This window comes from Melanerpes formicivorus, unplaced genomic scaffold (genome assembly GCF_026170545.1).
Source record: "Melanerpes formicivorus ecotype bairdi unplaced genomic scaffold, bMelFor1.0.p_v2 SCAF_51, whole genome shotgun sequence".
Classification (NCBI taxonomy): domain Eukaryota; kingdom Metazoa; phylum Chordata; class Aves; order Piciformes; family Picidae; genus Melanerpes; species Melanerpes formicivorus.
This window is the reverse complement of record NW_027142403.1, coordinates 2,836,603-2,852,835: the sequence shown is the minus strand read 5'-3', so window position 1 is coordinate 2,852,835 and position 16,233 is coordinate 2,836,603. Positions and strand designations below refer to the sequence as shown.

The 16,233-nt window shown below is 44.1% G+C and overlaps 1 protein-coding gene across 2 annotated transcripts in view; it reads right to left on the bottom strand.

Moving 5' to 3' along the window:
* The window catches only part of F5 (coagulation factor V), a 44,094-nt gene that overhangs the window by 15,581 nt on the left and 12,280 nt on the right, over positions 1 to 16,233 (bottom strand). For both annotated transcript variants that reach the window (XM_068160630.1, XM_068160631.1), the window contains 8 exons: positions 15,841 to 16,006; positions 13,891 to 14,068; positions 10,509 to 10,611; positions 9,443 to 9,654; positions 8,430 to 8,580; positions 7,217 to 7,429; positions 2,219 to 4,160; positions 772 to 937 (listed from right to left, as the gene is read on the bottom strand). In XM_068160630.1, coding sequence (XP_068016731.1) covers positions 772 to 937; positions 2,219 to 4,160; positions 7,217 to 7,429; positions 8,430 to 8,580; positions 9,443 to 9,654; positions 10,509 to 10,611; positions 13,891 to 14,068; positions 15,841 to 16,006 — 3,131 coding nt within the window. The remainder of the gene's footprint in view (positions 1 to 771; positions 938 to 2,218; positions 4,161 to 7,216; positions 7,430 to 8,429; positions 8,581 to 9,442; positions 9,655 to 10,508; positions 10,612 to 13,890; positions 14,069 to 15,840; positions 16,007 to 16,233) is intronic.

Genomic DNA, 16,233 nt, shown 5'->3' with positions numbered 1-16,233 from the left:
CATTGCGTCCAACCTATCATCCAACACCACCTAATTAACTAATACACATGTACTAATTTATTCTGAAGATATTAAGATGCTGCCTTACTTATAAAAGGCAATACTTGCAGTGCAACCTGGGGTAAAAAAATTTAGTATCTTTTAATGTTAAACTTCAGTCTCATTTTACATGAGACTGATAAGCCATCATTTCATGTTGAGCAACAAAAGCAAACAAAAAAGGGGAAGAGAATTTACTGTGGATAGGAGAGGAGTGTGTTTGAAAGCTTTTATGTCCACAGTGCAACTTCTAGCTTTGAAAATTGTTTTGCCATCATAATCTTTTTAAAGGTGGTGGTATTTTTAGACTTATTCTATGTCACACTGTAAGACCCTGGAGAAGAGGAGGCTCAGGGGAGACCTTATTGCTCTCTACGACTACCTGAAAAGAGGTTGTAGACAGGTGGGGGGTGGTTTCTTCTCCCAGGCAACCAGCACCAGAACAAGAGGACACAGTCTCAAGCTGTGCCAGGGGAAGTTTAGGCTCAAGATGAGGAGAAAGTTCTTCATAGAAAGAGTAATTGGCCATTGGAATGTGCTGCTCAGGGAGATGGTGGAGTCACCATCCCTGGAGGTGTTCAAAAAAGGATTGGACGTGGCACTTGGAGCCATGGTTTAGTTAGTCATGAGGTGTTGGGTGATAGGTTGGACTTGAGGTCTTTTCCAACCTCATTGATTCTATGATCACCATAAGAATCTTATCCTGTACAGACACTCAAGACATTGACTTACCAGGATAACATCATCCACTTCAGCCCTGATAACTGGTCCCAGGATGCCAAGGTGTTCTTTATATTCATCTTCTTCCTCAAGGGTCGTAAAGGTACTGTCTGTATAGCTTTGGAAAACCACTTTATATTTGGAGCCATCTTTACAGGTTTTGTCAGTCATCATTGTACTGAAAGGAGATGTCCAATTAAAAATCCACACAGTGAATCAGAAATAATAGCTCTGATGAAATCTGAGAACTCACACAGCAGGAAAATGTTAGAATATAAAGAATAAATGCACAAAAAAACCTCAGATGACTCTGAAAATCACAACTTGCAACATGTAAGCAATTCTAGTTCTACAGCTGTACATGGAGTCCTTCAAAGGCTTGGTCAGGTATCACTGAAAATCTCCAAATAGACTCAAAAAAACCACTTGAGCTCTACATTTCCTGTTTTACCTTTGTCCTTAACAATCAGAATAATAACCAGAGCTTAGGTCACAGTGTAGCAAGGCCACCATCTCACACATGTACATTCTCTGGAAAGCTAACAGAAATACATTTTAGAGTTGACTGCCACCGATCCAGGAATACAAGGAAACTGTAAAGCAAGTCATTCAAACATAACAAAAGTAACTGGAAATTTCCCTCTTGACCTCTTACTGTGGATCTTAAAACTTCAGTGGACCTTAAAACTCTGAAACTAAGTTCTTTACTATGAGGGTAGTGAGACCCTGGAACAGGTTGCCCAGAGGAATTGTGGATGCCTCATCCTTGGAAATGTTTGAGACCAGGCTGGATGAGGCTTTGAGCAGCCTGGTCTAGTAGGAGGTGTCCCGGCCCATGGCCATTGGAACTATATGATCTTTAAGGTCCCTTCAAACACAAGGCATTCTATGATTCTGTTTTAAAGAGTGTTTCTAGCAAGTCTACAAAAGGAGGTCAAAGAAAAAAAGTTCTCAGTTGTGTTGCTCTTGATAATAGTAATCTCTCTCTATGATATTCTAGAAGGGTCCACATCCCCCCATGGAGAATTCTTAGGGTTCTGCAGCTGAAATGCTGGATATCACATTGTTCATTACAGAGGCTTTTCAATTTATCAGAGAGCAGTGACTTTAGTAAGGCTTCTGACACGGTCTCCCATAACATTCTCATGGGGAAAACTCAGGAAATGCAGCTTCAAAAAGTGGACAGTGAGATGGATCAAGAACTGGTGCCAGACCACTGGAACAGGCTGGCCAAAGAGGTTATGGAGTCTCCTCTAGAGACCTTCAAAACCTGCCTGGACATGCTCCTGTGTGACCTGCCCTAAGTGGCTCTGCTTTGCAGGGGGGTTGGACTCGATGACCTCTGGAGGTCCTTTCCAACCCTTAGCATTCTATGGTTCTGTGATCAGCACATGAATCAACATACTGCTAGCATGCATCAAAATGAAGTGCAAAATGAAAGCAAAGTATTCAGCCAAACCTTCTTTTATATCCTGCATAGCTCCAGCAGACCTCTTTAGCTGCAATAAAGTATCTCCTCTCGTTCCCTTTGCTCCGCAGGTAATGCTCAGCAATGTTGTCGGGGTTGCGTTGTTCGTTGATGTTCACTTTTGGGTCTGTCAGGTAGGGATCGTCGAAGTTGACGTAGTGGTACTCGTATTCACCACCTGAGGTTTCCTCGCTGTGAGATCCTTCGTAGACGTACTCGTAGCCTCCATTTTCTTGGGGAAGGCCAATTGTTATTGATGGCCTAAGCTGCCGTGGGGTGAGTGTGTAATTTAGCGACTCTCTTGGCTTGACTCTACTCAGATCCACTGCATGCTTGGCCTCACTGAGCGCCCCTGTGGTGTTAGTGCAACACGGCAGTGCCGTGTGGTTGGTCTCACCTGGAAGAAGCGTGCGGCCAAACGCTGCCATAGAACTGTTGATGGTTTGGGGCTTTTTACTCCTCGGGCTCAGCAGGTGAGACATTCCTGGATATTCCTTTTTTTTCCTTCGGATCTTGATCAAGGTTCTAGATGCACTCAAAGTATCATTCTTGTTCCCCTCCTTTCCTTTCACAGCTGGGGGCATCTGGCTCGCTTTCTGTTTTTCCCCCATTAGATATGGGAACTCTTGATACTTCCTCATTTGCTTCTTATTTATGAATGCTGTACCATTTCCACCACCATGACTTAACTTACCACTAACAGACTTATCTAAATTTGCCTCTAATGGCAGACTCTCCTTTGCAGACACCAAATTCCATTCATCAGTTGACATTTTAGATGAGTATTTTCCGGTTCTGGGCAATGGTGCTTCTAGTAGATTCTTCACTAGTGCAGGGCTGGAATTAGGGCTTGTATTTCCTAATCTATTCTCTGATGAAAAAGTGTCTGCTTGCTTGTCTTTGGATAGCTTGGGTTCAGAAAAGCTGGATGCATTCGATCCATCCCCTACAAGGAGGTCCAAACCAAGTGTCAAGTTAACGGCATGCCCAGCATTTTCCATCTTGGTTTCCTCCTCTTCCAATTCATCATCATAAACATTGGGAAGCTGGCCACTTTCCACCATGTCTATACTGGATGTGTTCTCTGCATGATCCACAGCCTGAGTTGTACTTCTCATGACAGAAAATGAGGCATTTTTATTCCGCACATGGTTTAGAAGGGCATTCATCTTTTGGATAGAGTAAAACTTCATAGCCAGTGAGCTTCTCCTTTTCCTTTTCCTGTCAATGTTATCAGTTCCTCTTCCTGTGCTTTCCTTTTGAAGCTTTTCTGAGAGAAAAATACTGTCCTTTCCATCTGCTGGAAACTCTTCTGCAATGTTCACTTGGCCTTCCCCACTGCTCAGCAAGTGGTCACCTGCAGACATGTTACTGTGATTTGTTTCGTAACTGCTTTGGCTTCTATTCTCAAACACCAATCCATCCTTTCCATCACTTGTGCTAGCTAAAAATAAGTCCTCTCCTGCTGTGACTGATGTGTGATTTGACTGGAATGTTTCAGCTTCGACTTGGGGGAGAGGAGTGGCATGAGTTTCTGAGAATTTAGAGGTGTTTGTGGATTCACTGTTTCCAGCTGTCACATCTGAGCCAGCTACCACGTCAGAATTCATGGCATCTGTGCCATCATACTGTTCCCAGGCCAGTGCTGTAAGGTTCTGTTTTTCTTCAATGTCTGTTGCCTTCCTCAAGCTTCGGATGTTGAAAGAAGAAACCAAGTAATCCTGATAATCCAAATCTTCCCTATCTTCTTCTGTTTCTTCTTGCACAATTTCTTCAGATGAGGTGGAAACAGCCTTTTTATCAGTCTTGGTGGAAGGGAAATCCATAACATCAAATGCATAATCTTCCTCATATTCACATCTGGCATCTCTGAATCTCAGCCTCATGCCATAATTCATCTCTGGAGTACCCCAGGAGGCTAAAAGCCAAGTACCTGCAATTGAAATAACAGGGACTTTGTAATAATACAGTAGTTACAAGAGTGGACACTGAGGTTCAAGACAAGTTGCTGGGTTTGTTTCTACAGGACCTGCTATAGCAGAATGCTAATCTTCATCTGGGATTTCCCTGAGCTCTCACTCTAATGAAAATAATTAATAGAAGTAAATAAATAAATGCATTTAAATGAATACATTGAAGAGCTGGAGGTCTTCTCAGCAGATTAACCTGTACCTAGGGCCTGAGTTCAAACATAACCTATGAAAAACAGGGATATCAAAAAGAAAGACACAAACAATATACAAGGTCTGATGTTTAGACCTGGATTGGGATCTTTGAGATCCTGTCCTTAGTGTTGTATGCATTGCCACACACACGGAGCACCGTGAGCAGAGCAAATACATTCTGAGGTAACGCTGACAAACAGACACAGTATTTTAAAACCGTTGAATGCCTAAAGGATAATCTTCAAAAGAATAACCTGAATTTCCAAGCTGGACACAAAACAGTAAGTTGCCCATCTGAGAAATCCTACATTACTTCAAAAGTTTTAATTCCTCCAAATCCCAGTCAGAAGATACTTTCTCCATTTGAAACTGGGCTCTGCAGAGAACAAAATACAATCTGTTTGCCTAAGCAGCATCAAAGAAAGCTCTTTGCTTGTTACAGCTTGCTTTTGGAAGTAGCAGAAACTACAGAATAGATAGAATTAACAGATCTGGAGAAAACCAGTCTTTCTCTTTGTTTTTAAATTATCATTAAAAAGGTCACATAAAATTTCCCTGTATTTGACAGAGCTTGAAGTGACCAGCATGGTTTCCCTGATTTATAACAACTAATCTATAGAAGATTTTCTAACCAATCTACAGAAGAAAACAAACAGAAAAAGGAAGAACAGACTGCACACCAAAATCCTACAGAAGCACAACTTCATCATCACTGGGGAGGTGTCCATAAACTCTGATAGAGTTTTAATGATTTCCTTAGTCTTGAATAATAAAACAGACTTAACACACAAAACACTTTTGACTTACAAGGTCTGGATGGGATGCCATCACCCAAAAAGAAGCTTTGAGAATGTGAAGAATTAATTATTCAAATAGGCATAAGAGGAAAAAACAACCCAACTGGTATGTTAAATAGGGTAAGGATACCTAAACTTTGTGGGATTTTAGGATGATAACTAAATACTCACAGCCTTCAATGAGAAAGAATCTATGTCTTTTGTAGTGTGGTGGGTTTGCACTAGACAGAATGTGGGATTTATCCCAAAGGAGTAAATAACAACACTTGCACAGAACTTGGAAGTTAATGAAAATAGTATTTGATACTGGATTGTTTCCAAGGACAATCTTAGAATTGCCTTAAAATTCCCATTGCTGACCCAAATACTCATTGTGAAGTGAAAAAAACTCCAGCAAACAATTCATCACAGTATCACAGTATCACAGTATAACTAAGGTTGGAAAGGACCTCGAGGATCATCGAGTCCAACCTATCAACACAGACCCCATGACTAGACCATGGCACCAAGTGCCACATCCAATCTCCTCTTGAACACCTCCAGGGATGGTGACTCCACCACCTCCCTGGGCAGCACATTCCAATGACAAATGACTCGCTCCGTGAAGAACTTTCTCCTCACCTCGAGTCTAAACCTCCCCTGGCGCAGCTTGAGACTGTGTCCTCTTGTTCTGGTGCTGGTTGCCTGGGAGAAGAGACCAACCCCTTCCTGGCTACAACCAATTGTACAATTGTAGCTACAACTGTAGAGGGCAATGAGGTCACCCCTGAGCCTCCTCTTCTCCAGGCTAAACAATCCCAGCTCCCTCAGCCTCTCCTCAGAGGGCTGTGCTCAAGGCCTCTCCCCAGCCTTGTTGCCCTTCTCTGGACACGTTCAAGTATCTCAATGCCCTTCTTAAACTGAGGGGCTCAGAACTGGACACAGGACTCAAGGTGTGGCCTAACCAGTGCTGAGTACAGGGGCAGAATGACCTCCCTGCTCCTGCTGGCCACACTATTCCTAATGCAGGCCAGGATGCCATTGGCCGCCTTGGCCACCTGGGCACACTGCTGGCTCATATTCAGGCAGCTGTCAATCAGCACCCCCAGGTCCCTCTCTGTTTGGGAGCTCTCAGCCACTCTGACCCCAGCCTGTAGCTCTGCATGGGATTGCCGTAGCCAAAGTGCAGCACTCAGCACTTGGACTTGTTAAATGCCATCCCACTGAACTCTGCCCATCTGTCCAGTCTGTCGAGGTCCCTCTGCAGAGCCTTTCTACCCTCTAACTGACCAACATCTGCCCCTAACTTGGTGTCATCTGCAAACTTGCTGATGGCTGACTCGACCCAAGAAAAACACAAACTGAGAGCCTCAGGATAGAGCAGATTAATTTTGTGTAACCAGCAAAACTCCACACACATCAGTTGCACCAGGGAGTGATTCATCATGTTCTAGCACTGTGTTTACCTGAAAAGCTTTACTTTCTATTTATGGGCGACGGTGATTGGAATCAATACGGCTGACCAATATGATCGAGTATTGTTCCTTTATTGTTCCAGTGTTGCAGGCCTATGGTGCAGGCCTGTAGTGTGAGTATAGCACAGTAAAGTGTAGAAGAAGAAGAGACAGGAAAGGCAGAAGTGCCTAGCAAGGGAACTTCTACAACTTATAAAACTTGGAGTGCTTTGTTGGCATGGCTTCATTGGTTCCCATCGCACTGTTACAGGTCATCAACTACTAACGACATGTGAGGTTTGTTGATGCAGGTGCATGTCCTGCTGTTCCAAGATAATTTTCCATGTTTATAGCTACCAGTGCCTCGTTTTAGTTACATGCTGCAGGCACAGCACTGTTTTGCTACACTGCTAGCTGGCTCTGCATTTATGCTGAGCATGGCCTACCACCATGTCAGGCTCTAGGCCTGCACTGCCAGATTGCTCACGCTGCTCGTTGCTGGCATTGCCACATCTATTTAGAGGTGTTCTTACAGAATGGAGATTAAAACAAGAAGACAGAAAAGCTGTCAAACATTATGGTTTTACCACTTACCAACATTGTCCATTTCCACTGTGACTGACTCTCCACTCATAGGGAAAAGGTTCAACACATCTTCATATTTCCCTTGATACAGAAAAGAGTGCCCAGAAAGGCGAACGGAGACAAACTCATCGTGAGTGCCGACACTGAAGAAGTGCCACTGAACGACGTTATCTTGGCAGAATCCAAGGATTTCACTGCTGTCAGACACATAGCCATTTATTGCTAAAAGAAAAGCAAAGTAAATTTTGTCTCAGTATTTTCAGAGCTCTTTCATGTCAGTCGTCTTCTCGTTCTGTCATGTCAGTCCACTCACCTGGATTGGCATTTGTACCTGGAAAGAGCCTCTGGCCAGCCTGATCTAGTGTGGGATGTCCCTGCCCATGGCAGCGGGGTTGGAACTAGATGATCCTTGTGGTCCCTTCCAACCCTGAATGATACTATGATACAGCTGAAACCACAACTGCCTTGATGAAGATTACAGAATCATAGAATGCAATGGAAAGGACCTTTTAAAGGTCATCTAGTTCAACTCCCCTGCAGTAAGCAGGGACATGACCACCTAGGTCAGGTTTGTATATGATTGCATATGAAAACTGAAAAAAGTAGTAGCCATGAAATCAAACTCTTCTACTACCTAAATGTTAAAAATATTTTCATTACTTTTCATTTTTCAGTGAGATGCAGAATTTGTTATTGAAAATGCATTCTGTTGATATACTGCTTGCCCATTGACCACAGGAGTAGTTCAGTCACACTGGAAGACAGTGGGGGAGAAATGTCTGGGTCATTTGATACATGGGAAAGCTTAGGGAGCAGCAGGAGTAAGTGGAAGGAGACCAAAAGACAGAAATCATCAAACCTGCTCAGGCCAAGAACAAGGCAAAGTACACAGCAATAGTGAGTCATGAATCAGTACTTTGGTTGCATTTTCCTTCCTTACCTCCCTACCCACCCTAATATTCACAGATTTCAGCTCTGAAAATAGTATCTCCTAGGCAGCAGGGCACTGCCTCAGCATTAAATAACCCTTGCCTTTGCTTCAGGGTGCAGAGTCAGCCTACTCCCTAAAATACTGCATATTTCTGCACAGTGCCAACTGGCATGGTTAGAAGTTCACTGACTCTAGAGAATTCCCTGACTGCACTACATCTGAGAAGAGGCAATCACTGAATACTTAAGTTCACATGAGCTTTCATAATATTCAGCTTGAGATCTCACTCACTGTGCATTATGTTTGAGTTGTAGAACTTGGGATCATCCCTTTTAACACTGGCAGGGTTGCTGCAGTAGGTCTTGATGTTATCCTCTATGTACCAGCTCTTGTTTTCATCAAACACAGCAAACATTGCCTGCTGTTCCCCATCTGCCTTTTTCTGAAAGACAATCAACACAGCAGTTATGTTTTATGAGCAGAGACATGTACTAAGGACTAAATTCTAGTATCTTGTCTTACTAAGTAAGCAATGTAAGCTTCACCAGAGTTGTGACCCAAGGGCCAAGTCAAAGGCAGTAAGGGTTGAAGACTTTAAGGTGACAATCCTAAGACAGGAACCAACCCGTGGTGGAGCACTGAGCAAGCCACTAGCACTGCTGATATGCAGATAGTACACAGTTGGGCTCTCTGTAAATGGACCAGCCTCTTGGTTTGACCTAAGCACAAGCTTTTGACACTTTTTTCTTCACCAAGTGATGCTCAAGCCTTTGCCAAGCAAGACTGTAACAGATGGCAAAGAGAATCACTCTCCCAGAACAATCCCATGCTTTTTGAGTTGCTCTGAATTCAGTGATGCCTAAGATGAAAACAGAATCATACAACTGTTGAGGTTGGGAGACCTCTGAAATCACTAAGTCGAACCACTCGCCTTGAGCTTGCAATCCCATTACTAAAGCACTACCACTAAACCACGTGGATGGTCAGCTCCTGTTAATTTATACCTGTTACAGAAATGGACAAACTCAGATCTGAATATCTTAAAGAATGTGATGGTGTAAGAGTAGCAGGAAACAAGCTTTATTTTTGGTTAAAATGCTGCTCTTGCAAAGCAAATTCGGATAGAATTCCACTACCACTGTGGAGAGGAAGAAGACTTTCTTCAAGTCATTTCTGCAGAATCCTACTGGTTTAACTGCACTCTAAGAAGACAGTTCTCTAAGGGAAGCAAAACCAAAATCCCTGTAGGTGAAACAATATTACTTGAGTAAAGTGTATCTCTAAGAGGTTGCCAAACCTGTTACCTGTACACCCTTCTGCGTCAGTGCTTCGCTTTTACAAATCAGAAGTGGGCCAATCAGTCCAGATGCTATATCTCTCTCAACATCTACAGCACTGTGATAGAACCTTGTAATACATTGTGCATCCTGGGCAGTGGGTTGGTCTGTCTTAGCAATTTTCCATTCATAAGTGTATGTCTTCCCTGGCTCAATTCCTCTACTCCTGGTGTCATTGCCTAAGGAAAAATAAAGGAGGAAAACAGCAATGAAATTTCAAGACAGATCATGGAATAATAGAATGACAGGGGCTGGAAGGGATCTCTCAAGATCACTGAGCCCAAACTCCCTGCCAAAGAAGGTTCATCTGAGGCAGGCCACACAGGAGCATGTCCAGGTGTGTATTGAAAGTCTCTAGAGAAGGACACTCTACAACCTCCCTGGGGAGCCTGTTCCAGTTGTCCAGCATTCTCACAGCAAAGTTTTTCCTTATGTTGAGGTGGAACTTCCTGTGTTTCAGTTTGTGACCATAGCCCCTCATCCTGTCACAGGGCACCACTGAAAAGAGACCAGCCCCATGCTCCTGCCACCCACCCTTCAGATAATTAGTAAATATCTGAAGATAAGATCCCCTCTTAGCCTTCTTTTCTCTGGGCTAAACAGCCCAAGGTCTCTCATTCTTTCCTCATAAGACAGATGTTCCAGTCCCTTGTTCATCCTCATAGCCCTCCATTGAACTATCTCTACTATTTCCCTGTCCCTCTTGAATTGGGGAGCTCAGAACTGGGCACAATACTCCAGATGTTTACACAACATCAGGCTGCACCTTTTAATGAAATTGGTGCAGTTATGCCGTTTCAAGCTACCTTTGATCAGATAACTGATGTGCAGCATGAACTTTGGTCTCTCCCTAAAATCACAAACAGTAACAGGAAACTAAGACACACACACACACAAATGGTATTTGTTTATGCTTTGCAGATAACACTTTGGGGTTTTTTTAAACACAGCAGAGCAGAGCACTGAGGTGTTCTGGTCATGCACATTCCTAGCCAGAACATCTCCTTCAAAATGCAATTCACAAATGTCTTACTTCTGGGATCCAGAGGATAATCAGCTCCTTCTGCATTCTTTGAAAGTGTCACTCCATGGAAGTAAATGCTGTAGGGTCGACTGGCCTTGTTTTTGAATACAATCTATGTTGATAAGCAAGTTGAAAGAAATGAAATTAGTGTTCAGCAAATCCTTGTCTGAATACATAATGAAGTTTCAATAACAGTAGAATTTGCCTGGTTTTAGTCTGAGGGCTGCTGGAAAGGCAAAGGGATGTCTTAGAATAGAATAGACCAGGCTGGAAGAGACCTTCAAGATCATCGCGTCCAACCTATCATCCAACACCACCTAATCAACTAAACCATGCAACCAAGCACCCTGTCAAGTCTCCTCCTGAACACCTCCAGGGATGGTGACTCCACCACCTCCCCAGGCAGTCCATTCCAATGGGCAATCACTCTCTCTGTGTACAACTTCCTCCTGACCTCCAGCCTGAACCTCCCCTGGCGCAGCCTGAGACTGTGTCCTCTTGTTCTGGTGCTGGCTGCCTGGGAGAAGAGACCAACCTCTGCCTGTTTACAACCTCCCTTCAGGTAGTTGTAGAGAGCAATAAGGTCACCCCTGAGTCTCCTCCTCTCCAGGCTAAGCAGCCCCAGCTCCCTCAGCCTCTCCTCATAGGGCTGCGTTCCAAGCCCCTCACCAACTTTGTTGCCCTTCCCTGGACTCGTTCCAGCAAGTCAACCTCCTTCCTAAACTTGAGGGGCCCAGAACTGGACACAGGACTCGAGGTGTGGCCTAACCAGTGCAGTGTACAGGGGCAGAATGACCTCCCTGCTCCTGCTGGCCACACTGTTCCTGATGCAGGCCAGGATGCCATTAGCCCTCTTGGCTACCTGGGCACACTGCAGGCTCATGTTCAGCCTGCCATCGACCAGTACCCCCAGGTCCCTCTCTGCCTGGCTGCTCTCCAGCCACTCTGACCCCAGCCTGTAGCTCTGCATGGGGTTGTTGTGGCTGATGTGCAGAACCCGGCACTTAGATGCTGTGTCTAAATGTTCTTGGTGTCCTGCTGCTGGTTTTTGTAGAGCACATCAAGTGAAGTTCAGCTTCTTACATCTGGTCTTTGGACAAATCTAAAAGAACACTTCTTCTTCAGCTACTAGGCACACCCAACCCCAAGGGATACCAAGTTTATTAACTACAGTTCCTAAGAACCTTCAATATAGAAGAAAACAAATTTAAACAGAGATTTGAAAAAAAAAAAGTAATAATTTGTCCCAGATGTGATGAGCCAAAGGGAATATGGGAAGGAAAGGCAGAATGTCCTGCCTATGCTTGATTAAACCAGAAGGGAACAAAATGGGAGGTGGGGAAAGGTAGTAGAAGAAACACAGTAAACAACTTCAGAATCACAGAGTCACACTGGCAATTACAGGTCATGAAAGTTCATGATGCATCCTTAATTGATGACAGAAAAACTAGTGGATGTGACAGCAGCACAAGCTGGCAATGCAAGTCACAAAATCATAAAGTGTTTTGGGTTGGAAGGGACCTTGAAGATCAATTAGATCCAACCCACTCCTGTGAGCAAGGACACCTCCTACTAGACCAGGTTGCTCAACGCCTCATCTAACCTGGCTTTGAACATTTCCAGGCTTGAAGCCTCCCCAATTTCTCTGGGGAACCTGTTCCAGTGCCTTACCACCCTCGTGGTGAAGAATTTCTTCCTAAGGTCTAAACTAAATCCATCTTCCAGTTTGAAGCCACTACCCTTCATCCTGACATTATATGCCTTTGTAAAAAGTTCCTTTCCAGCTATCCTGCAGGCCCCCTTGAAACACTGCAAGGCTGCTATAAGGTCTCCTTGGAGCCTTCTCTTCTCCTGCTTGAACAACCCCAATTCTCTCACTGTCTTCACAGGAGAGGTGCTTCAGCACTCTTATCACCTTCGTGGCCCTCTTCTGGTCTTGCTCTAACAGTTCCATATCCTTCTTGTGTTGAGGGCTCCCTTCCTGGACACAGTACTCCAGAGCTGGACACAGTGCTCCAGGTGGAGCTTTCTTTGAGCAGAGTAGAGTACAGGGGGAGAATTATCTCCCTGAACCTGCTGGCCATGCTTCTTTTGCTGAAGCCCAGTACTCTGATGGCTCTGTGTCCTGCAAGCACACATTGCTGGTTCATGTTGAGCTTCCCATCACCCACCACCCATAAGTCCTTCTGCTCAGAACTGCTCTCTATCCCCTCTCTGCTGAACCTGTATTTGTGCCTGGGATGACTATGTCCCAGGTGCAGGACCTTGCACTTGGCTTTGCAGTTTCATTCCACAAGTTGATGAAATAACATTTAGCTATGAAAATTGAACCATTGTCTACAACTGCCAGACAAAAATGAAATGTAAGGGATGAGGGGCTCATGAAGTTTGGCCTCACATTCAAATCCCTTCAGAAGTCCACCTGGGTTTATCTTTTATTTTCCACTTTGCACCAGTGCCAACATATATTTCACCATGAGTGTGAATGAAGTGTATTTCTCTTGTAAAATAAAGCACACCATGGGGGTGCTGGTGGACAAAAAGCTCAACAGGAGCTCTCAGTGTGCACTTGCAGCCTGCAAAGCCAATCAGATCCTGGGCTGCAGCAGGAGAAGAGTGGCCAGCAGGTCGAGGGAGGTGATCCTCCCCCTCTACTCAGCTCTGCTGAGACCCCACCTGGAGTACTGTGTCCAGTTCTGGAGCCCCTATTACAAGAGGGATCTGGAGGTGCTGGAAGGTGTCCAGAGAAGGGCCACAAGGATGATCAGAGGGCTGGAGCACCTCTCCTGTGAGGACAGACTGAAGGAGTTGGGGCTGTTCAGTCTGCAGAAGAGAAGGCTGCGAGGTGACCTAATTGTGGCCTTCCAGTATCTGAAGGGGGCCTAGAGGAAGGCTGGGGAAGGACTTCTCAGGATCTCAGGTAGTGATAGGACTAGGGGGAATGGAATGAAGCTGGAGGTGGGGAGATTCAGGCTGGATGTGAGGAGGAGGTTCTTCACCATGAGAGTGGTGAAGCCATGGAATGGGTTGTCCAGGGAGGTGGTCGAGGCCCCGTCCCTGAGGGTGTTTAAGCCCAGGCTGGATGAGGCTCTGGCCAGCCTGATCTAGTGTGGGGTGTCCCTGCCTATGGCAGGGGGATTGGAACTAGATGATCCTTGTGGTCCCTTCCAACCCTGAATGATACTATGATACTATGAAACTATACAGGGAATGCTGACAACTGTAAGCTAAACCCTGTAATTCCTGATGCTACCTTTGAATAGGTCCAGTATGTGCAACATCATCATTTTTCTGACAAAAGAAGAGCTCAGATCTGACTGGTTCTGCTGTATTGTTGTCCAACACAAGATTGTTCTATAGTATAAATAATCCCTGAATTTATGTAACTTACTTTCACTTTGTCATTGAGTTGAGCTCTGATAACAGGGCCCAAGATTCCTGTTTCCTTGGGACGAGGATTTTCCAGGCGTTTAGTGAAGCTGGCATCAGTGTACTGCCTAAAAACAGCCTTTTTATACTTTTTGCCTATGAGATTGGAGAAGTTGTCCAAGTGCTGGGCTTTGTAGTGTCTTAAAAACAAAGGAAAAGACAAATAATCACCAAAACTTCAATAGGGACAGGATTAGTACTCAAGCAACCAGCAGAAACCACACTCTAACCTACTACTCTTCCCCCCAAATTCTAATGTAAATTAGGTAAAGAGTTTAGCATTTTATTTGTATTACAGTATCATGCATGACCACAGCCTCAGAGTTTAATTTAATGTATACATGCAAGAATGAAACAAACAGCAGCAGCAGCCATGTTTTGAAGACAAGACAGCAGCAATCACTCTTCTCCTTTTACAAAGGCACAGCTGAGCACAGAAAAACAATAGATAATAGCAGCAAAGCCACTAAGAGAGACAGGAAAAGATAATCTTAACACCAGTAAAGCACCAGAGAGTAAGTAGTGTTACACTCAAGTTCAAAAACATTTGAACTGTTAATGTTAAGAGCAAAACTAAGATAAATACTGGGAAGTAACAGAGTGTGAGATTTGTTCTGGTCACATGTGCTTCAAAAGGGGTTACTGAACAGGGATACACTCTGCAACTGTACACCAAGACAGAAAGATCAGGGCACTGAGGTGGTTAAGTACTACAGTGCAACTAGTAGGGAAAGAAAGAAGAGTTTGCTCCATGCAGTCCAAGTAAGAATGGAAGCAGATCATACCAAAGGAGGAATACTGGAAGAGTTATGTGCACATTATATCCTGAGGAAGTATGGGAACCTGTAAGCACATACAGGAATTTGCCTTGTTCTGCTTAAATCCTTCATGGCTTTTCTGAACTTCAGCTTGTAAAGTCACCTGTACTCTAGCAGTGGGGAATCACAGAGTCAAATTCTTTTGGTTGGAAGAGAACTTTAAGATCCAACCTAAACCTCCTCTGGTGCAACACCCACATGACTACAATCTCCTTTCAGGTAGTTGCAGAGAATGATCAGATCACCCCTCAGATGCTTTTACTCCAGGATAAACAATCCCAGTTCCCTTGGTCCTTGGCTGTTCTTCATAATGCTTGTGCTCCAGGCCCTTCACCAGCTTCATTGCCCTCCAGGACCACCTCAGTGTCCTCTTTGTATAGTGAGGGCCCCAAAACCTTCATGCAAAAGTCATTTATAGAGTGACCTCTTTTTCTCCCATGCTGTAAACACTTTGTTGTATCAAACTTCTAAAGTCTAATTCTCCAGAAATATTCCCTCTCTCCCTTTCTCTTAAGGATTGTTTATTTCCGCAGAATTCATGTTGAAAAGTAATTTAGCAAATAGGCTTGGGTGCTGCTTAGGGCATTTCCTAAATCATCTCAGTATTTTGGGCTCCAAAGTGTCCACTTTTGGGCTCCTCAGCAAAGGAAGTCACTGACACACTGGTGAGAGCCCCATGGAGAGCCTCCACAGTGATTAGGGAGCTACAGCACATGACACAAAAGCAAAATCTCTCTTTGTTCAGTTCTGCAAAGACATGACTAAGGGAGCATCTTATTTTTATCTTCAACTACCAGATGGGTGATTACAGAGAACACAGAACCTGATTCTTCTTAGGGGAGCAAAATAAGGAGATGAGATACAGTGGACACAAGCCACAACATGAGAAAGTTTGATTAGATGTCAGGAAAAGCTTTTTCACTGTGAGGTTGCAAAAAGTACCCAGAGAAATTGAGGAGTGTCCATTCCTGGAGGCAACGAAAGCTCAGTTTGATCCAATTTTGACATCAGATCCCCAGAGGTCCTCTCCAATCTGAATTACTCTGTGATTTCATGTTAACATTCCATGCTGTGTCAACAAAGCATTATTTTACCTGTCAAGACTATCTTGAATATTTGGGGCATAATCCCAGGTAATTTCTTCTGCAGCAATGAAATATTCCCAATGTTTGACCATACGACGCTCTTTGTAGGAGAGCTGACTCTTCTTCACCTCTTTGTCCCCACAGTCTCTCACAGTCAGGTAACCATGCATTCCAGCTAATTGAGAAGGAACAGTACCACAGTGACTTTGCATGTTATGAACACTTAATACTTCAACTGCATTTCTCATCTCTTTAGTCGAGGCTGCCAGCAAGCTTTTGTTCGCCCAATTTGCCATCTTTTCAGGCTTGAAAAGGCTGCACCCATCTAAAATATGCATAGATTGGGACTCTTCCAAGGAACACATATTAATCAAATGGAATACAGAAGTTCTCTCAGCTAGC